The 23,476-nt window shown below is 41.7% G+C and overlaps 1 protein-coding gene across 1 annotated transcript; it reads left to right on the forward strand.

Moving 5' to 3' along the window:
* Positions 1-285: 285 nt before the first annotated feature.
* Positions 286-22,957, forward strand: GPR26 (G protein-coupled receptor 26). Its single transcript, XM_081193135.1, has 3 exons — positions 286-1,402; positions 13,097-13,210; positions 20,837-22,957. The coding sequence occupies exons 1-3, from the start codon at positions 684-686 to the stop codon at positions 21,066-21,068; spliced, it is 1,065 nt and encodes a 354-aa protein (XP_081049261.1). The 5' UTR covers positions 286-683; the 3' UTR covers positions 21,069-22,957.
* The last annotated feature ends 519 nt before the right edge of the window (positions 22,958-23,476 follow it).

Consider the following 23,476-nt stretch of genomic DNA (forward strand, 5'->3'; position numbering starts at 1 on the left):
GCTGAAAGATGGGGCTTTAGCATCTGTTGTTTGAAAAGTAACTGCTGAAGATATCAAATGGATGGGTGGGATTTTTTTTCAGACTTCCAAGATCCCCAGATATCAGGGGGATATCATCTGAGGGATGCAAAAGGGGAAAGGGAAAGGAAGCTGGTATGTCAATCACACCAGCAAATCACCAGCAGTGTGCATGCTTTAATCCATTAATGGGGGATTTATCTGTGATCATAAAAGCAGGTTAGTCAGCCTGGAAGCGTGTAGGTGGGAGGGGGAGAGAGAGAGCGTGGAGAGAGCAAGAGAGAGACAGAGGAAAAGAGGTAAAGAGAATAAATACACTGGTTGAATTGCTGGGAAGCTTTAGGACCAATAATCAGGGATCTCGGACAAACTGCTCCTGTGAACATCCTGCTTTCTTTAGAAGGAGACTGTGGCTTGGTGCTGCTGAGATACATATTTTTTAAAACCCTCCTCATAGTTTGATAGGCATTCCCAATGCTTTTTGTGCATGTCTCTAAAAAGCGTTGACGTGGAAAGAAGCAGCAGCAGTAGCAGTAGCAGTAGCAGCAGCAGCAGCAGAGAGGAAAAAACTGCAGCTCTTCTAAAAATACTGAGGGCATGCAGGAGTGTGAGCAGGCTGGGGAGGAGGAGGAGGGTGTGAGAGTGCCTCACACCATGTTTTCTGGATGCCAGCTGGGTGCAGTTTTGGAAATGTTCCTCCTGTGAATGGAGGCACCATGAACATTTGGGAAGTGATCCTGGCTTTCTTGATTGTGGTACTCATCCTTGTCTCACTGCTGTCCAACGTGCTGGTGCTGATCTGCTTTCTGTACAGCGCAGATATCCGCAAGCAAGTCCCAGGATTGTTTATCCTCAACCTGACCTTCTGCAACTTGTTGATGACTGTTTTGAACATGCCCCTGACCCTGGCTGGGATCATTTACAAGAAGCCGCCTGGAGGAGACCAGCTCTGCCACATCGTGGGTTTTTTAGAGACTTTCTTGACCACCAGCTCCATGCTGAGCATGGCAGCTCTAAGCATAGACAGGTGGATAGCAGTGGTGTTTCCTCTCAACTACCATTCCAAGATGCGTTACAAAGATGCTGCTCTCATACTGAGCTATACATGGTTGCATTCAGTGTCTTTTCCTATAGTGGCAACTTCTCTTTCTTGGGTGGGTTTCCATCACCTTTATGCCTCCTGCACCCTCTCCAACAAGAAACTGGAGGACAGGACACAGTTTGTGGTTTTCACAGGGGTCTTTCATTCTCTCAGCTTCCTCCTCTCCCTCGTAGTCTTGTGTTTCACATATCTAAAAGTGCTGAAGGTGGCACGCTTTCACTGTAAAAGGATTGACGTGATCACTATGCAGACCCTCGTGCTGCTGGTGGACATCCATCCCAGGTAAGGAGATACCTGTGTCCTTGACTGCCAAGGGCACACACTTCTGAGGATACCTGCGGAGAGGCAAGATTATGTTTAATATCAGACTCAATTGCCATCCATCTGTAATTATTATTATTTTAATGTAGCACTTGCCTAATTCTAATCTGCATGCTTATATTCTCAGGTCTCCTTGTAGCTACAAAATTAATTGCCAATTATATCCTGCAAAGAGCAAAATATGTCATCTAGGAATCCTTGGCTGTGTTTGAGGGCTATAGTGGAATCAAAAGGTTTGCATGTGCATACATGTCCTTTCAGGTAGTGTGCTTGAATTTTTGCTGTTTTCACTTACCATGAATAGATTCATCATGCCTGTTCATTAAAGTTAATCAGTAACGTCCATGGCTGTTTGATGAACTGGTTCAGGCTGAAATTCCTTGTGTTCCTTAAAACTGCAGTGGGGAGATAGCACACTGAATACCATTCTGCTTTCTGTGACTTTGTGAATGTCACTTTGGAGTCAATAACTTTATTTTCATTGAAGGAAGGATGCCCAGAGAAATAATATTTCCAAAAGAAGCATGAGCAACCAACTAGGTACAAATACATCCAAAATAGCATTGAGATTCAAATTAGTACTGACAAGCAAAGGAGACTTGAGACTTGTTCGAGAGACCTTAAATCAACCCATATTTTCTAGGTATGGGAGTCTCAAGACAAGGGAGGGGAGAGGAAGCAAGCAATGACTAGGATGGGGAGGGATAACTAGGGGGAGGTACAGAAGGGAATGTCACAGAGAATGAAGAAGAAATATAACCAGGGGATCTTTGTAGTGGAGGTTTAGATATCAGATGTGAGAAGATTTGACAGGTGGAATGTCATCTGACTGACTTTGCTAGAGTAGATTTTGCTTGTGGGAGATGAAGGTACAATGAGTCTGTTGAGATTTTCAGTTGGGGGAGAAAAAAGAAGGGAGAAGTGTAACCAAGTATGTGACAGGGAGAAAAAAGGATTCTGGTGTGAGTGGGAATGCATGGATGTGGGGGGTGGGGGGGAAACCTCACCGGAAGAATATAGGAAAGAGAGATGGGTTTAATGAAGGTCCCAGCTACGCAGCTACTCATAATTTTTCTCTCTGTCTCCCCCACCCCCCTCTCTATATCTATACATTGATGAGGCAATAATAATGCGGTGTGGTGGCTTCCTAAAAAGGCTGAGTTAAATTTCGATCATTTAGAACCTGTGGAAGACAGGAACAAAGTAATGTAGCTGCCTATCTTTTCCCTTCACCATGAGTAATAGCAGCTGGTCAAGGGAGAGGAGGCGGGGAGGCAAGGACTTGATGGGAATATATATAATTTTGCATGCTATTTTCTTTTCTTTTTATTTCATAAAATTTACATACCACTTGATTGTACAAAAAAAACCCCTCAAAGCAGTGCGCAATAAGTTGAAACAATAAAACTATCACTAAAAAAGAATACAGCCATAATTTGAAGCATACAGAAAGTTGAAACCAGAATACAGCAGTCTATTTTTTTTTAAATAAGCTCATACAAACTTTTGAAACATCTGAATAAGCTTGCCTAAATAAGAATTTCTTCAGCAGGCGCTGAAAAGTATACAGTGAAGGTATAGAGAAAGTGAATAGAGTTAAGTATTTATCCTTATTTCATAATACTAGAACCCAGAGTCATCCACTGAACAAGAATTATGGGAGATTTGGCATGGGCAGATGGAAGTACTTCTTCAACTAGCACATGGTTAAACTATCACATGAAGTAGGCAAGTCCACTAACTTAGATTTGCTTTAAAGGAGGATTTAGCAAATTGTTGGAGGATAAAGCTACCAAGGGCTACTAGTCGTAATGGCTATATTATCATGTCTCTGGATACCAGGAGCTGGTAATCAGGAGTGCGCAGAGAGCAACTGTGCTCATTTTCAACTTTGGGATACTGGAGGGCATCTGGTTGGCATCTGTAAGAAACAGAATGCTGAACCAGAGAGGCTTTTGATCTGATCTAGCAGGATTCTTCATGGTCATATATAAAAATAATATTAATAATGGAATCAGTGTGGTCTCAAGAAAGGGAAAAAAAGGAAAAAAGTGCACAGTCAGATGAAAGAAATAAAAGGTAATAGTATTCACATAACACTTTAGAGCTCAAAAGTCTTCAAAACATTACTTCATAACCTTAATATTAGCCTAGTAAGGCAGACCAGCATAATCACCCCTATATCCCCTGGTTGCGTGGCAATGGGTTACCTAAGTCTGTGTACAGTGGTACCTCTGTTAAGAACTTAATTTGTTCTCGAGGTCTGTTCTTAACCTGAAACCATTCTTAACCTGAGGTACCACTTTAGCTAATGGGGCCTCCCGCTGCCGTTGCGCCGCCGCCACACGATTTCTGTTCTCATCCTGAGGTAAAGTTCTCAACCCGAGGTACTACTTCCAGGTTAGCATAGTCTGTAACCTGAAGTGTCTGTAACCCGAGCTGTCTGTAACCCGAGGTACCACTGTAGTGAGTTTGTGACAGAGATGAGATGCAAACTGGGAGTTGCTTTATCCATATCCCAATATCTTATGGCCCATCTATGCATGGCATTGCAGACCAGTGAATGGATTCAAATTTACTTGGAAATAGCTGTGGGAGCTTAAAAGGGCAGAGGTGAGATACAAACGCTGTAGCACAGCAGGGGGTAGTTGTATCCATCCCTTCAGGGTCATTTCTCCAGTTTAAATCACTATTAGCCTCACTGAGGGAGAGGGAATGAAAGCTACAAATTAATATGAGCACCTGTCTTCACTGTGGCTAAAAGCAGTTGCCAATTTAAATCAGGACAATAGCATGTTTTGACTAACCATAGGACAAACTGCAATTTGCCTGGATTCAGAAATAGCACATAGGTGCAGCTAGTCTAAAGTAGAAGTGTAAGCTTCTAAATCCGCCCCCTCTGGCTGCACTAGAGGAAGAGAGGAGCTTATTTTTTAGTAAATGCATATCAGATTGTACTTTTTAAAGAGCTGATATCGAATATATATCAAATACATTCACTGATATTTGACATATATTTCATTTAGCTTGAAAATAAAACTGGGTGTTCTGTGACCAGTCAGTATCAAAACAGCAAATGGATAGAGCAAAGTGATAAATAATCAAGTCTCTGAAAAACCAAATCATTCCTTATGCTAATTTCCTAGTTGATCTTATTTTTACATGGATAATGGGAGTTTATTTTTGAAGTGTAGCATTCAGCTCAAAGTGTGACTTCTGGTAACCATGGTTAATTCCAGGTGTTATAAATTTTATATTCCTTCTCTTGTTTATATGGGAGGCTAATATGCACTATATCACCGTAAATGTCCTTAATTATAGTCTTTCTGTAATACCAGAGTCCCTGCATACCACCTAAGGTAAGTTGTAAATCCTTCCCAAAAGTCGTTTTTATAAAGGAAACATTGACCAAATTTGTGCAGCCAGAATGAATGATGTTATGCCAGATGTCAGGATATGTCTCCCCCCACCCCGCCTCCAGAATTGGTTGTACATCATGGTGCAAAGTCATTTACAAGCCTTTTGTTTAGGGCTATGCAGCAACCGGCAGTTGAGCAATGTTAAGTAGGAAGATGCCTTATGGTGCCTTAAATTGGAATGGTCAAAGGAGTTCCGTTCAGTATGACTGGGAGGCATATGGAAGGACTCAGGCAGATCTAGGTTCACTCAACACTTCTGTCTCCCACTCTTTGGTTTATGATCAGAGGGAAATGGAAGAAAACTGATCCTTCTGACTTTCCAAACTTAGATCTCTCTCACTTGTAGATTTGCAGCTAAGCTCGACGGCATCACCCTATCAAAAACTCCTATATCAACCCTTTCCAGCCTAGTGCCCATCAGACATTAGGGACTACAACTCCCATCATCCCTGCCCAGTGGCCACGCTGGTTGGGGCTGATGGGTGTTGGAGCCCAAAACATATAGAAGGCACCAGATGAGTGAAGCCTTACTTATGGTCTTCCTCAGCCATAGCATGGGGTCTTTAGTGATCACATTAAGGATAAGCAGGTTAGTTGTCCTCTGAATGCATGACTCCATAGCGGACACTGCATAAAAGTCAACTAAGCCACAGTGCTCATCAGTGTGTATGGGCCCATGTACACAAGTCTTAGATGATTATGCCCTTATTTTTGCTTTCCAATGCTCACTTCACAAATCTAGCAAGTTTGGACAGGTGGGGTTTAAATGGACTTGGGTTTTCTCCCGTGCTTTTTTTTCTTTTTTAAAAAAAGTTTAGGGCTACTCTCATTTTCCTACTCATATTGAAATACTGCCCCTCAATGAGGCCAAACTTAGATTCACAAAAAGTTTAGGGGTATGTGTACCCCCAGAAAAAGCACTAGTTGTCTTCACCTTCCAGCCCCCCCCCTCCACGTAATGAAGCTTAAATCAAAGCTGATCAGTAGGACTAACCTTTTTTGTTATGTGGTGGCATAAATGCCATTGAAATCCGTATGTTTTTCATCAACAATCATATTTCACAGCATTTCCATGCCTCTTAGGCACATTTTCGGTCCACACCTCGAAGGGAAGTGAGAACAAAGTATATAAATGAGATAACTGAGAAATAAAAAAACCCTTATAGATTTAGGTTTTGCAAAGGTTGGATTGGATCATTGACATTTTGCAGTATAATGCAGACTTCCTTCTCCATATGATTTGGGAGGCGTTCAATAACACTATCTAAAGTTTGTTCAAATGGGAGCTTTGATTTCACAGGAACATGCAGACACAGAACTGTATCGACAGCTAATTATAAGGATTATACATAAGGAACACCATGAATTCAGATAAACATGGTTTTGAACAGTAGAAGTTCTGCGGTATTTAAATAAAGCAATCTATTAGATTAGTTTGAATCTATTAGATTTGCATCTGAGCAAAATCTGATGGTGTGGAGAAGCCCACTTGTGAGGGTCCTCCATGAGTGGTGGGCATCTACTTCCCATGGAATTTGTTTCCATCTGGTCTTACACACACACACACACACACACACACACACACACACACACTCTTATGGAGTAACTCAATTTGGCTAATCTGTTAGATTTTGCATTTTCTTTCTTCTTTTTTCAAATAAATCTAAGCGGGAGAAATTGTTTCAGCTAGACTTTACCTACCCTCTTATTTTGCCCCTGCAGATGCTTTGTACCCCAATGCTAAGGGAACAACTTAGGGGTGGGTAGAAAGAATGGAAGAAAGCAGGAGATAGCGTTTCCAAGCCTTCAGAATGGTTCAGGGATAAAAGATCCTGGGCTCTTCCAATATGTCTGGAAAAGAACTTGGGTAATGTTGAAAAGCAGCGAGCTTCAGAAAAGGGCTGTGGCTCAATAGTAGAGGACATGTTTTGCTTATGTATAGATCCCAGGTTCAATTTCGTGATGTGTCTATATAGGGTTGGGAAAGTCTGTTACCTGAAAGCTTCTTCCCATGGAGATCTTGGGTGGTCACTGTAAGAACAGAGTGCTGGACTAAATGGGTCTTTGGACTGATGCAGCAGGTTCTTGTTATGTTCCTGTGTTCTTATTTATTTATTTATTTATTTATTCATTTATTCAATTTCTTATCATCCTTAACCATAAGATCCCAGAGCAGGTTACAAAAATAAAATATATCATTATAAAAGAAATAATGAAGTAAAACTGTTACAAAACAAGAAAAGTATAGAAACAATTAAAAACAGTTCCATACAAAAAGTAAATAATTAAATAAATAATCTATATGTAAGAATAATAATAAATAATAAGCAAGCAAGCAAACAAAATAATCCATATGTATAAACAGGCAAAAATAGTTCCAATGCAGCTGTAAAGATTACTTTATAAAACTTCATTAGGTGCCCAGAGAATTTATGCTGAAGATGTAATGCTAGAGCTGTGTACGAAACTCAGAATTTTCTTGATAGAAGTAGTTCATGAAACAGAAGCAATTACTCGTTATTTCCTGCGAATGAACTTTCTAGCTGGCCAAATGAGAAGTTGAGGATTTAGTTTTACCAGAAGACAGAGAACTAAATTCATTCATGATATGAAACAGAGAACTAACAGTTGATCTGAACGCTGTGAAAATGCTTTTTTTAAAAACGTTTTGAAAAATACATTGAATTTTCCATAGCTCACTTTTGCCATCTAGTGTCACGTTTGTACACTGCACTTTACAACACATCTAAGACGTTGTATTTGCTGCTGTGTAGCTGAGCCCTGGGTCTGAGGCACTTGCCCAGAGGCACCAATGAAAGCCTTCATGGGTGTGGTTCCTGTGTTAAACAATCTCTCATACATAAAAGCTAGCTGAAGACACAGCAGCCACATGCAGACTTTACCATGTACACTCACTTTTGTTCAACAAGGCACTTTCATTACACCTGATGAAATTCTTTGTGCTACGCAACTATGAAAGGCACAGGAGCCTTGTCTTGCTTTCCACCAGCAGTTTACAAGCTGTCTTAAAGGGCAGGCCCACAGAGAGCACATTACAGTAGTTCTAACTGGGTGTTGAAGCCAATTGCACAATATTTAAACATGTTATGCCCGGCCGCTAAGAGTCCTTGCAAGGAAAACACCTGCAAAGACTTGGCTATCCAATTAAGGTAACACTTGTGTGGTTTTCTTTTTCTTTTTCTAGTTATGTTTACGGCACTGCCAAAATACAGGCATTTTGTGCAGCTTGAGCAGAGCAAAAGGAAAGAAATGTCACATATTAACAAGATTATGTTCTCTAGCCAGTCTAAGGAGCAAAACATGGGTGCTAATTGCCATGATCTTGTAACCTCCTTCTTGAACTAACTTCATTTATCGGAGTTTTCAGTGTGCTCCTGCTAGCCAAGTGACCTCAGCTGCCACAACAGCTCTTCTGCATTTTGTACTTCCTATTTTAGACAGAAAAAAAGAAATCTGTGGCCATCTCAAAGGTTCGTTTTATTTTTGTTACACAAACCTATTGGTCCAAGAGATGATAGCATCTTAATCTATTCCAGGCCTAAAAAGGAAAGTCTATGAACCTTACCCCCCTTTGCACATTTATGCAGCATAGATTTCAAGGCTAGCATTCAAGGAGATGCAGGAAAAAATGAAATCGCTCTTTAGAGAGGTGCAGAACAACCCTAACCCCTGATCTGTGCGGCTGCTTGGAGTTAGTTGAGGGCACCTTCACAGCGTTCTGCTAGTGTAGAGATGGGAGCTGCTGCACTCACTGAAAGTGCATTGGAGATTATGCAATCTCTGGTCTTTCCCATAAGAAGTCATAAGCCTGCTGGATCAGGCATAGGTTGGCATGGCATTGAGGCCAGGATTGGTTCATCATTCCACAAACCCCACATTGATGGGTCCGCTAGGCTTGCACCGCACCAAACCTGTTCCATTGGAGTTGGCCAGTGCTGAACCTTGCCAAAGGTAAAGGTAAAGGGACCCCTGACCATTAGGTCCAGTTGTGACCGACTCTGGGGTTGTGTTGCTCATCTCGCTTTATTGGCCAAGGGAGTCGGCGTACAGCTTCTGGGTCATGTGGCCAGCATGACTAAGCCACTTCTGGCGAACCAGAGCAGCGCACGGAAACTCCATTTACCTTCCCGCCGGAGCGGTACCTATTTATCTACTTGCACTTTGACGTGTTTTTGAACTGCTAGGTGGGCAGGAGCAGGGACCAAGCAATAGGAGCTCACCCCGTCGCGGGGATTTGAACCGCCAACCTTCTGATCAGCAAGTCCTAGGCTCTGTGGTTTAACCCACAGCGCCACCCACGTTCCTTTGGAGTTGGCCAGTGCAGAACCTTGTTCTGGGAAGGCTCTAGCCCAAGGGGAGATGGGTGGGAAGCTCTCAAGGCAACATGGCCCTGAGCACCAGAGGAAGCAGCCTTATATAGTCTTTCCCTTCCTTTTGCAAGGGCTCATGGGACAGCTATTTTCCCCATGAGCCCATTGCACGGGCAAGATACTTGCAAATAAGGCAGCTTGGTAAGATCTATGCTCAGATTCCTCAGGATATGAACCACTATATCCTATATGAACCGTCCAGTCAATATTGTAGGCACACATTTGCTTTGAAGCACAGCATGGACAAAATAGTAAATAGCGAACCAAATCGTCTGTGCAGGTATGTCACTTTCAGGAGCATGCCAATTTATACATGTTTACAGGAGTCATATTCTGAAACAGATAATGCCTGGGTCATCTGCTCTTAAACCTGGCCCGAGCATTCATAATTTGCCCAAAATTAACAAGTCTGTTGCAGCTCATTCCAAGAAAAGCTATGTCAATCAGGCAAAATGTGATCTGTTAAATTATCTATTGCATGGAGACTGGCTTGGGAATAATAAGCATAGCATATATATTTTTCTACCTCTTTCCATCAATGTGCATCATCAATGTGCATCATCAGTCATGTAGACATTTCTTGATTTAATCAGCGGAGTAAGATTTTGGCCCTACACATTGCCCAGACATATGTTGCAAGTGTCCACAGTCTTCCTGCAAACCTACTCAAAATGTACTGAGATCCAATTCTGAAAGGAGCAGCTCAGGGGCAGCAATCTATTATGACATCACACCTAAAGAAATGACTAATATAATACGTGTGACTGATTTAAAGAGTTGCATTTAACCCTATTTAAATGTCAAAGGCAACCTGAACTAAAAGGCTTGTTTCTCTTCAGCTACCTTTCTACTCTGCTTACAGAAATAGCACTGATTTCAGCCAAGTGTTTTATCAGGACATCGTGGCTATTTTAAGACCCTAATAGCTTTTCACATGGCTGAAAACAGCCCAGAATTGGCTCAACTCTGGACCACCTCAGGCCAATTGCATGCCATGTATATTCAATATTCCTGCACCAAATGTAGCAACATAGAAATCATATACACTATTCAATCTCCAAGGTGTTTTTGCCCCTCATGGCTCTTCAAATAACATCCCAAAGAAAGAAGTCAGACATGGTAGTGTTCATTTAGCAATGATTAACAGAAATATTAAATGAAAGCATTAAAAAACCCAGTTCATTTGGACAGCACAATAATATATGATCATTTATTAAAGTATTCAAAATTCACAGTGCTCTGCTCACAGCCAAGTCTCTTCTTTTGTCAGGCCTGTGCAATTTCTAACCTATCAACCTGGCCACAGCCTTCCAGCTATGTATGACAGCCTGAGGGGAGCTGGATAAATGTTCAGATTTTGCAGACTGCAAAGCAAGCATGTCGGCAAGGACACCACAAAATACGACTGGTTGGGGTTATGGTCTCCACATCTTTAACCCTAAACCTCATTCAATACTTTGCGTTAAGGCCAAAATTCATGTGACGTTAAATGTGTCTAAGTTTTTAAAGTGCATGTTTTTATTCTTTAAATAGCAGTCATGAGATGAGGGAAGGAGAACCACAGTATGTAGGCCAGATCGATTTATCCCTTTCCCTCGATTTCATATCCTCCAACATTCCTCGGATGAAAATAGGGACATTTCTCCCTCATTCCTGCAACTGAACCACCTCAACCCCCCATTTTTTCTCTCCCCGCCTTACAGAGCATTTCTACCACCACCACACCAATGGGAAACAACACACCATCCTGAGAAAACCCCTTAATCCCGATTTTTATTTTATTTTATCCTATGGTAGATTTACAAAAAGAGAAACACATACCAATAAATACATTTTAGAAAGGGGAAAGTTTACAAAGGATTTTTAAAAAAACAAATAGATGAATAAATAAAGACTCCTTGTGCTACACTCCCCTTTCTTCCTGCCCAGGGCAAGCCTGCTCTCTGCCTGCACCTCAGAGCTGGCCAGCGCCAGAGCAAGCCGATCGGGCGCCTGGGGTGGCATGCGTGCCCTGCGCCCAGGGGCGGGGCCAGCCGGGCAGGACACCCTGCAGGGCCTCCGAGGAGTCTGCCTGCCTCCTCCCAGCTACCCTACAGCTGAGGGGGAGTCAGCGGGTGGACCGTTTGGGGCAGCACGGAGCCTGCTGGTGCCCAAGCCACTGGACCACTCCCAGGAGAGACGCATGGCTTGGGTGCGCTGCAGGACCCGTGGTGAGTGCTGCAGGTCATTTTGTCACCCCCCCCCCCTCAGTGGTGACACCTGGGGTGACCCGCCCCCACCACACCCCATTCCTTCGGTCCTATGAGCTGTCTAAGAGAGAAGGTGGGCAGCTTGTAGCTGCCACTTCTGCTGCTACTGGCTCACCCTCCTCCTTGAGCTTGGAGGTGGCACTGGCAGGGGGAATAGGGACATTCCATGGTCAAATCAGAAGCCAGGATGCCTTTCATGATTCTGGGATTGTCCCTGGAAAATAAGGACACTTGGAGGGTATGCCAATTCCCCCTCATACCAATTAAAGAAGTTACTAGCCCTGGGAAGGAAGCATCTCTTGTCACCAGTACCGAATTTAGATACATTTTCTGCTGGATTAACCTAAGTTAATTTTGAAAGTCCACTATGCAATGCCCAGTGCCAAACTTCTTGTGGCATCCTTCTATCTGGATCTTGAGGTCCCCGGCTGAAATTCTTTGAGTTACATCAGATTCAGATTTCAAAACTCTTTCACCTATGTTGTTAATTGAATTACAACTATAAGAATGTATTAATAATGTTCCAAAATATGATCTTTTCGTTAGTATGTCAAATGTTCAGTTTACTTACTAGAAGCCTGCTTATTGAAAAGGTATAGTTTGAAAGCATTGCTTTATATTAAGAGATGAATATGTTACTGCTCAAAAGATTCTCCTATTTGAGTTAGGCAAAAAAATTCCCCAACCTACAGAATTCTACAGAAGGGCTTGTATCAATGCATTTTCTATGTCCCACCTGAGTGTCACATTTTAAAAGAGCATTGAATTACTCTAATCTAAAGCAAATAATCATTTCACTACAAATCCATGAGGCTACTTGCCATAGTAGTTGGCAACGTTAGGCCCCAATCCATCACAAAGGCAGATTGCCCAGGCAGGCACAATCTGTGGCCCAGTGAAATAACTAAGGTGGGATGCAGGGCTGGGCAAAAATCAGGCCAAATCTTTATGACTATGGTGGAGAGTTGGCATGGCAGTAGGGCGAGGATCCTGTTCCTCATTCCACCAGCCATTGCTAATGGAATGACACGCTGTCAGGGAGGTACCCAGCCCTCCTCCATGTGAATAACCCAGCACTGAGCCCTGGTGTGGTGCAAGGCAAGCATCCAGGGTGGGGCATGCTATAGCTAATCCTCCCCTTGGGCTGCTTATGGAGGAGCCCTCTACTATGCTTACAGGCATGTCTTCTACACACACCTGCACACCCCAACCTTTCCCCCATGCAGGCCAGCAAGAGGCATTATCAGAGTTCAAGGACACATTCCAGAAAGGCAAACACATTTGGGGCACCAAGCAAGGCCAATGAATGGTGTGGCTTGGGAAGAATTCCAAGGATGAGACAGAGAAGTCTGGAGGGTTATAGTCAGCTTTCAGGCTTGGTTTTCCCCACCCCTGACTCAGCAAGGCCATGTGAGTACGTGGGCTCCTGAAAAGGAGCTCACAGCTACTTTGCTCCCCCTCAGCCCCTTTTACTGTGTCAGCGCTCTTTGTTTTTGTGCATCTTCAGGCAAACGCCTGAGCGTGACTTCTAAGTCAAGGTGATGAAATGCCATTTGAAATGATAATTTGCTTTCATGTTTTTATGTCAAAAAACAGTGTAAGAGAGCGATGCCTAGAAGAACAGAAGAGGCGGAGACAACGAGCAACCAAAAAGATCAGTACATTTATTGGCACTTTTATACTCTGTTTTGCACCATATGTAATCACAAGGTAGGTTTAAGCTCGTCTTTTCTCATTTCCATCCGCAGTGCACTCCTGTTATTTGTATCAGCAGATGATTAAACTTCTGCTTGTCAAAATTATGCTAAGCATTTTCCACTGTGCTGAGAAGCGTTGCCATCTTAGGCGCCCGCATTTTATGGTCTCCACTGTGGCCAAAGATTTGTTAGTGGAAGGGATCAAATCCTGCATCCCAGTGGGAAAGTCTTTGATATGGATTAAGGAGAATACAGTTAGACTCTCATCAAAGAAGATCACATAGAATTCAGAATGTTGTCCGCACATTTCAGTGGGTATGTTGTGCTGTGCGATGCAGAGCAGATGTTCTGGAACACATGGTGGCTCCTTTAAATTAATGTACACAGATGTGCCAAGTTTACAGCGAACATTTGAATGAAGGGACTTCCAGCATTTTCTGAGTCCTGGTCCTTATTATCAAAATGGTATCCTCCATGCATAAGGGGGAGATATCATCAGTTTAAAGAAACTCCAAGTTTTGCCAAAGTACAAAAACAGCCCCAAATGCCCTTAGTAGTGACAGAATCCACAGTGTATGATGGATGGATAGAAAGCTTAATAGGAGTGCTAATGCAAGAGAATATACTGAATAGGAGAGGAGCTTACTGCATGGGTTTTCATTCAGAACCCACGGTATCTGATTACTATGAGGTAGAAAAATGTAATCCCAACACATTTTTCTTTAAAAAAAAACCATGCACAGAAAAGACTGTTTGGGCAATTTAATTCCAATAATATCCAAGAGCCCTTTGAATTTTGTCATTTACTGTATCTACTCTCTTCCACAATGTTTCTTGGCCCCCTTCAGCTATAACTGGTGATACCCCTTTTTTTGCACACCACCCCAACATTTAGAAGCCATTGTGGAATAACATTTGAGGTTGCCTCTCCATATTCTTAAGATGCATCAGTCTTATGAGAAAGGTTTATCACAAACAGGTCATATCACAGTTTTTCAGACCTGGAGCTACAAACCAGTATTGCTGTTCAAAGCTTACCGTATTCCTGATTAATAAGTGCTAGAAGATGCACAACAATGTTAATTTTGAATGGCAATTGTAAAATAAATAAATAATAGATATTATGACATTCCTTATTGGCTTATGAACATTTTTGCATCCAGTATCAGAGAGGTTCACAGAAACCCCTGCTTTGTTGTTATGTTGCAGGCAAGAAGCAAAAAAAGGGGGGGGAACAACCTCTGCATTTATAAACCTCACTCAAAACTGGCCTGGTGGAAATGAATTATTGAAATGTGGATTACTGTGCTTCAGAAGCAACATAAGAGGGAATGAGCTAAAAGGCTATGTTAGCTTCTCTGAACATTTGGAATGTGTTGATTTATTTTTGACCAAGCGCTTCATGGAAAAAATGATAATATCTTGGCACCCATTAAACTTGGAGTGGGATTAACAGCAATGTTCAGTGCCCTGATAAAAGTCAAGACTGTAGGAAGCTTGTCGCTCACCTTTCTTCCACTTCCATATTTTTTTTATATAGTGAATGGATACTCAGAAGTGCTTATTAAATAAAAATCAAATACTTGGAGGGGGGATGCAGTTCAGCAATACAGCATGTGCTTGTCTGGTTGAAAGCGCTTTGGGTTGCCTTGGGCAAGATAAAGCAGCTAACACTTTTAATAAACAATTTAATAAATAATCATGCTTTGTACCCAAGAGGACCTAGATTCAATCCTTGATATCTTCAGGTTGGGCTAAGGAAGACCCTTGTCTGAGACCTTAAACAGCCACTGATAGTCAGTGTAGGCAGTATAGACAATGCTGAGTTAGATGAACTCACAGTCTGACTCAATATATGCTTAATATGTCCACATTCAAGGTCCACTGATTGTAGCGTGAAAGACTCCCCCCCCCCGTGCAACCCATTGTTAAATGTCAGTGTTATAAGTGCTTATTAAATAAGTGTTTATTAAATGTCAGCCACCTTTAAGTTTACATGTAAGTTGCTACTGATTTTACAAACTAGGTAGTGTTACTGGTAGTGAAATCCAATACATATATGCAGTGCCATTTTTCTAGAAAAAGAGGTGCCGGAACTCACCATCAATGCCTCCCTTGTTCTCTTATAATGGAAATGGCGGTTACCTGAGTGGTGCCAGAACTGAGGACTCAGCTATACAGCTGCAAATAAACGTTTTAAGTGTGTTGTAAACTGCAGCATACAAATGTGACACTAGATGGCGATGGTGAGTTATGGCGATTTCAATGTATTTTTCAAAATGTTTTTTTTTTAAAGCATTTTTTAAAAGCCCTACCTGGAGATGCCAGGGACTAAACTTTAAACCTTCTGCATGCTAGGCAGATTCTCTGCCACTGAGCAATGATGCCCCAAAACTACTATTAGCTGAAAAACTGCTTTAAAAACTGTTTGTATGGTGGACTTCCGGGTTGGCGCCATCGCCGAATGGCGGACTCCCTCCGAGCTCCAGAGGGAGTCTGCTCGGCAGGGGCTGGGTCCTACCGCGCCGGCGACGCGGGGACCCTTAAAAACCACGGGCATGGAGACCGTGGACATGGGGACTCGGCTGGTACCGTTAGCGCCCTCCCGACTCGTGAAGGAGCCTTTTTAAAGGCTACGGATCGGGTGCCGGGGAGCGGCGTGGTGCTGAGAGTCCATCGCTTCCCCTGCCGAGCGCAGCCGCATGCCATTCGTCGGAGAGCGCTGGCTTCTTCTATTGGAAATTCGGACATTTAACAACAACCCGTGAGTAATTGGGTAATCGGGCATAAAAGGAGAAAAAAAGAATTTTTTTTTCGAATTCGGCACGAGCGGGGGGGATCTAAAAAGGAAGTCAGTCCCCTTCCTGATTGTAAACATGCTAAAACAAGGACTGGGAAACCAAGATCGATTCAGAAGTTTATCGCTGACAAAGATGATCAATTCCACGATGGGATATTATAAGAATAAGAATTGTGCTGGAGGAGAAAAAGTCGAAGAGGGAAAAGGCAACCCCCCCCCCTGGGAACCGGGGCGATTCGGAGAACCTGGTGGAGAGAGACGGTGAATTTGACAGCTGTCAAAGTAGCTGTCAAATCTTGAGTATATAAAGAGGACTCTGTTACAAGTATTTTGCTGGTTAATTCTGTTACAATTAGACATAAATATGGATACAAAATGTCGGAGGGAAGAAGAAACAACAATTTGACTTTTGGATTAGAGGACACAAAGTTACTGCAACCCCCCTAGAGGGGCTTTGGGACATTACAACTGGCGTAAGTGGAAAACTACTCCGGGATGCGTACAGTCTTATCTCCTGGGAAAGCAGCTAAACTGAAATATTGTTTCGTCTACAGAGGTGACAACACAATAGAATTTTTCTATTGAAGCAAGGTAGGAACTGGACGCAAGTTTTTGTTCCTGAATAACAAACCTCTGTGGAGATACTAGATTTCGGAATAAGAATGGTTTTGCAGCTGAACAAGACAGAAACCTGAGAAAGCAAGAAACAAAAGAGCAAAGGACCAACTACGTCACAGAAAGAACAATGGGAGGAGTAATAAGGACTAAGGAAAATTAAAGGCCTCTATAAGTCTGGATTTCTGAAGTTAAACATCATTAAAACAAGCAAATTTAAAGAAAACCGGCAAGATGGATTGAGAAAATTCTGGCTGTGGACTTGAGACCTCCAGGCCGACAACACATAGACTGATGGACATGGGGAATCCAAACCGGGGAAGGGAGGGGGAATTCTAGAATCCAAAGGCTATGTAACCAAATTTTTGAATTTTCTGCTATCTTTTATCTTCTATCTTTCTATCTTGATTTAATATGTTTTGGGGGAAAAAAGGGGGGGAACTCGTGGGAGGAAACGGGGTAGATCTTGGAGGAAAAATCTTTCTTTTTCTATTTTGTTAAAGATGAGGAGTGATGTTAAGATTGTAATTCAAATTGGCTAATAGGTACAACATATTAGGTTTAAATTGGGAATGAGAGCTTGTGGAACTAAATTAGGGAAAGGGGAATACAGTCGGGAGGGGAAGGAGGGAGTCCCAGAAAGAAGGCTAAGAGAATAAGGGTTTAAAGTTGGTCTCTTTATTTCTTTCTTTTCTTTATCTTTTTTATCTTTTCTATTCTGTTATTATTGGAAATTATAATAAATATGATTAAAAAAATAAAATAAAAACTGTTTGTATGGATGTATGGGGAAAATAGGGATATTTCACAATTCAGCTGGAGTCATTCAGCTGGAGTCATACAGGATCAATTGCATCAGAATATGGATGGAAATGTGCATTTTGATATGCATCTGAACATACACCCGACTGAAAACAATGTAGGGTGAATAAAGCCTGCTTACCAGTTCCAACAAGTGTGTGTGTGTGTGTGTGTGTGTGTGTGTGTGTGTGTGAGTGAGAGAGAGAGAGAGAGAGAGAGAGAGAGAGAGAGAGAGAGAGAGAGTGTTGTGGCCCAGTGTGGCCGCAGGTATGTCAAGCGGCATCTGCTTGCCCTCACAAGAGTTTACAGCCCACGAAACTCCTCCATTGGCCACATGGGAGGGCAGGCCCCACCGTGAAACTTTAAAATTTTTATTGCCCAACTGCAGGCAAGTTTAGGGGTGGGATGGTCAGGGCAGACCTGGGAGAAGCCTCCCCAAACCTGGCTTCATTCAGCCCCATTTCATTAACCCCCGTTTCATCGGTCAAAGTTTCAGGATACCCGGTTAAAAGAGTCCAGGGGGATGGATTCTGTCCAAATGCCCAGACAAGGGCTAATGAGCCATAGAACTCCCCAAATTTGCGTTCCAGAGAAATTACCCAGAATTGATTAGCACCATAGGTATTGACCCTGAAGGGAAATCACCCAACAAATGGGTTAGCTGGTTCAGGATATACACCCAATGCTTATGCCAAAACCTACTGATATCTGTAATCAACAATGTTGGGGCCATTTTGATCCCATGCTTGTGATCCCTTGTCATTATTTCTCCTTATTTCTCATTCCCTCTCCCCATGCTGATGGCCTGGGCACACTGTGCCTGGTTCCATAAATGACACATGCATTTGGATAAGCATCTAATTTAAGTCCATGAGCATATGCTTGTGCACGTACAGTTAATTATCTCAATTAGAGTGCAAATATATAAATTATATCCAGTGGGATATAAGACACAGACACAATTTAAAAATAAAAACATTATCAGTTGTATTTCCAAGTGTTGTATGGTATGAAAATTTGAGGGGAAAGGAAGGGCACTCAAGGAAATGTAGTAATAAGTGTCTAAACTCCCCCTCCCCTTTGAAGGCCATTTCTTCTCGATGTTCTTTTATAAAAGGTTAGTTGGAATTCATAACATTGATTGATAGCAAGTAAGATATAAACCACTTTGCATCTTAGTGTTTCAGGGTATTCACAGAGCTTTCATCAACTTCCATCAGAATATCAATAACTCTACCTTTCGAGCGGGGAAAGTATTCAGATAGCAATGAGAGTATGAATTATGCTTTTTCCTACATTGTGACTTCCTTAACCTATTCAGTGAAAGCCTTTCTAGAAAAAAAACAACCACAGAATGGCCTGCATAAATTGAAATGTTTCTTAATGGAGATCTTACACACAAGAGTGGCACTCATAGCATATGACAGAAAAATCCCATCTGGAACCTGACAGAAAGTAATTATAAGAAAGTGGAACTAATTGTTCACTTTAAAATCAATAGTATACCATTACCTTCAAATGTTCCCCTTGGGTAACAGTGCCTATAAATAAGCTCAGCTCCTGCGTCCATTCTGATTTACCTCTTCACTAGCAGTAATGGTGTGCGAGGGGACTAGTGTTCACCTAGGGCATGACTCTTCCCTTCACAGGTGAAACATCTATGGGGGGGGGAAGGATCCACAAGGGTTCAAAAGTGTCCTGTTTTCATCTCTCCTCCCCACTCTCAGTTTATATTAAGATGACAAGATAGGGGGGAAAGCATCATGCTCCCACCCCTTAAATGCTTGTGAAGAGGAAGGAATTTAACAGGCGGACCTTGCCATACAAACTATTAAAACAGCAGAACCCTGTCCTTGTTTGTATCTGGCCACTGTAGTTTATGTAGGCAAGTGCACACTCCAGCAATTCACTAGGTCAGCCCTGGATAGAGAACATTGTCCAGTTCAGAGGGTCCTCAGAATTATTCCTTGAGTGACATATATATGTTCACAGAGACAACATTGCTATGGGGATTTTTCAGGAAGTATTAGGAGGTGGGGTGTTTCAAATACCTGCTGACCCACAGGTCCTGAATCCAATCCTGAAAATTGCATATGGATTACCAGTTTCAAAATACCATTTCTGAAATTCACTGCTCTTCATGCTAGCTTGCCTTTTCAGAGACAAGCAAAAACTTTTTTCCCCCATCTCCAACAGAAATTGTTTTGTTTTAGTTTCATTTTTATTATATGTTTTTAGTATCTTGTTTTAATTAACTGAAGCTGTCTTGGTTTTACAAAGATAAGCAGCATATTTTAAATGAATAATAAATGTGCTCCTTCACATGGGAATTATTTCAAATGCAATTGAGTTAGCTATACCCATTTCTCTGGATAATCGTTTTCTTGAAATAAGGAAAGGTACATTTATAGAGATGGCTGCAACTATCTCCCTTAAAATGGCCAGTCCCCAGTATGGTTTTCTTCTGCAATTGTGTACTTGAGTAGATACAGAGACAATAAGCACAATTTGTTTGTATGTGCTAACTATATCATGTTGGTGATATAGCTATTCAGATATAAAAGTATGGGTGGTTTTTTGTATCTGTACATATACAGTCAAGTTAACTAAGTGGGAACCTCTACGTCACAACCTCATGTCCTCCAGTTGTTGAGTCCCATCAAAACCCAGACAGTATGGCAAATAGTCAGGGATTAAGGGAATTGTAGTCCAAAGCATCCAGAGGGCACCACTTTGGGGGTGTCTCCTGTATTTTCAGAAGCAATTTAGCTAGACTGGTGACTGGGAGCGGCTGCTGAGACCATATAAAGACCTACATTGGCTCCCAGTATGTTTCCAAGCACAATTCAAAGTGTTGGTGCTGACCCTTAAACCCCAAAATAGCCTTGGCCCAGTATAGCTGAAGGAGCATCTCCACCCCCATCATTCAGGTCCAGCTCCGAGGCCCTTCTGGTGGTTCCCTCCCTGAGAGAAGTGATGTTACAGGGAACCAGGCAAAGGGCTTTCTCGGTATCAGCACCCTCCCTGTGGAACGCCCTGCCATCAGATGTCAAGAAAATAAACAACTATCTGACTTATAAAAGACATATGAAGGCAGCCTTGTTTAGGGAAATTTTTGATGTTTGATCTTTTATTGTGATTTTCATATTGTCTTGGAAGCCGCCCAGAGTGGCTGGAGAGGCCCAACCAGATGGGTGGGGTATAAGTAGTATATTATTATTATTATTATTATTATTATTATTATTATTATTATTATTATTATTATATACCAGATGCTGTGGACAAGCAATAACTATGGACAATTGTAGTATTCTCAGAGGCTTTAATGCTGGTGGGAATAGAATGTTTGAATTTTGGCCTAATTAGGAGGTTCTAGTCCTTGATATGTTTATCTGACAATCATATTTACTCTTTTCTTGACAGACTGGTAGAATTATCATCCATAGTCCCCATCAACGCACACTGGGGAGTTATTTCCAAGTGTCTGGCTTATAGCAAAGCTGTTTCAGATCCCTTTGTGTACTCTTTGTTACGACACCAGTACAAGAAGACATGGAAGGACATAATAAACAAGATGCTGAAAAGGAGCTCAATAAATTCATCAGCCCTCACAAGTGAATCACAGAGTCGAAACATTTTGCAAGCAACTGATTGAAGAGCTGAGGTTAAACTATTTATTCAATGTAGCCTAATACTGGAACAGTCGAGGAACAATAGCTGGTGCCATTAGGATGATCAGCTGACAATATTTTGAAAAGCCTGCCTTTTAAGTCTTCAGCAACTTAGGTAACGAATTTCATAGCAAAGTTGGCTGCCTTTTAGTACTGATATCTTTAGTACTGATAGTATCTTGTTTGCAAAGATCCCCACCAATTTCACAAAATGTGTGGAAAAAGCAACATTCTAACCTCAAGGGAGTTTAGATATGGATAATGATAAGAGATTGTGTTTACATATTTCCCCACCACCACCCAAACAAACAAAAAACTGGACAATATTTGTGCCAGTTTTGATGTGTGGCAGCAAATTGACATCTGTGACCATACCAACTATGTGATCAGGTGAAGACAATCACTCCTAGTTTTTCCTGAGATTGCCCCTACTTAGTCACACATACCTAATTACACATAAACCTGTTAAGATAAAACTCTTAGGCTGCAATCCTATACACACTTACCTGGGAGTAAGTCCCACTGAACATAATAGGATTTATTTCCGAGTAGTGATGCATAGGATTGCACTGTTGGTGTTTCATCGAGCCCCTCTAGGTTTGCACTGGTTTTCTATGTGCAGAAGGAAGCTGCTATTGAGCCATGGCTGCGTTTACATTTGTCAAATGACGCTCTTGCCTGTGGTAGGCTGCAGAACAATTGCTTTCATACATCAAAAGAGACACACCTGGGGGACTCTTAATTTCAGCTACTGATTGCACTGCTTCCAGTCTGCAGACTTATGGGTCTTGGTGACCCACAATTCAAATGGTTGACCACCAATAGATTAGATGATATAATCCATAGTCTGCATCTGTTTGGGGGGAAATGGGATATACAGTACTTGCAGAAGGAGTACAAGTCTTTTCACAAGACACTTCTGATCCTCCTCAGTTGTGTGTTAACAAAACTATAACAAAACAGTAGGAAGCTGTGTCTCATTTTGCCCAAAATGTTTCCATGTTGTAATGGTTTTCTGACTGTGAAAATACCTAAAGTGTTGTTGCATTTAAAGTGTCAGTGTCTAATGTCCGCAGTGCTCTGGCTTGCGTAGGCTGCTGGCAGTCTAGAATGTAATGCTCTTCACAATGCAATAGCTAACTTTGTTTTCTGTCCGATCGTGACGCCCTGGTTTGTTGCTTCAAGAATGTGTACAGAAATGTTGCATAGGTTTCCTTAATCAATGCTCAGAACTAGATATAAGTGTTTGCACAGATGCCATAAGGATAGGATTAGCTAAATCTATTTTTTTAAAAGGAAGAGAGACTTACATAAGAAGTTTATTTGTTTGTTTGTTTTAAAAATGCTTGTTGTAAAAATAATAAGTATGACACTTAGAGCCAAATTTATTTTTTTGAAAAATCTCTGGATGGAAATATTTTGTTTCCAGTGAACGCAGTACTCCAAAACTAAAGAATGCTGGGAATTACTTTTCTAAAAGTTAGTTTCTAAAACAGAAACTCAGTTTCGAGAAATGCAGAAGGAAATGGGATAATTCAGGCATCAGCCCCATCTTCTCTTTCCTCTTGTGCATAGTTTGCTTTTAGTGTGAGAATCCCCTTAATTACTGATCCCACTCCTGTACACATATTGCTGTGTGTACCAAGTGGTGTGTATAAAGAAGGGGCTGGGTCAGGCCTCAGATGAAATAAAAACACTACGCCTAAAAAAAAGCCTCTGTTTACCTTCTATGCCTTCTGTAACCATGATGGACAATTTAATTTAAAGCAAGCAAGTAACACCCACCCTACAAAAATGCTATAGGATTTGTAAGAGAGTTTCCCGTCCATTTTCTAGTTCTGCTGTTTTTGTTTAGTACCCATATTTCCTATTGATTTTTCAAGCATTAGTGTACAAGCGACTCCTCTGTCAAAGGCTATTTGCCTTTATGCTTTGTGTTGAGTTGGAAGGAAGAAAATTATTTTCTCTTAGAATTAGACAAACAGCAATTGTGTGGGCTATTTTTCCTTATCCATAATTGATTTCAAAGGAGATGCTAAGTATATTCTTCAGTGGCATTGTGGGTGCGCATGCACACACACACACACACACACACACACAAACTGTACATATGAATGTCCTGATCTGAACTGATGCACCTAAATAATTTCCATAAACGTTTATGAATTTCTTTTCTCCAAAATGCATCGTTCAACTGCTGAAGACTGATCTGAAAAATGTTGCCTCAATCCACAACTCCTACAAACTGCAGTGCTCAAAGAAGTGTTTGCAAACATGAATTGCCCCGTTTAATGGCATAATGATCTTCTTCCTTTGAAATGAATTGTGAGCACAATGGCAGTTCTGTGGATGGAAGTGTTTTCTTGTGGTCACTTTCAAAGCTGTTCAATTA

This window comes from Podarcis bocagei (assembly GCF_964188305.1).
Source record: "Podarcis bocagei genome assembly, chromosome: 4".
Classification (NCBI taxonomy): Eukaryota; Metazoa; Chordata; class Lepidosauria; order Squamata; family Lacertidae; genus Podarcis; species Podarcis bocagei.

Coding starts and splice junctions, on each gene's coding strand:
- GPR26 (XM_081193135.1), top strand. CDS start 684: ATGCCAGCTGGGTGCAGTTTTGGAAATGTTCCTCCTGTGAATGGAGGC. Junction 1,403..13,096: donor CTGGTGGACATCCATCCCAG/GTAAGGAGATAC, acceptor GTCAAAAAACAG/TGTAAGAGAGCGATGCCTAG. Junction 13,211..20,836: donor GCACCATATGTAATCACAAG/GTAGGTTTAAGC, acceptor TTTTCTTGACAG/ACTGGTAGAATTATCATCCA.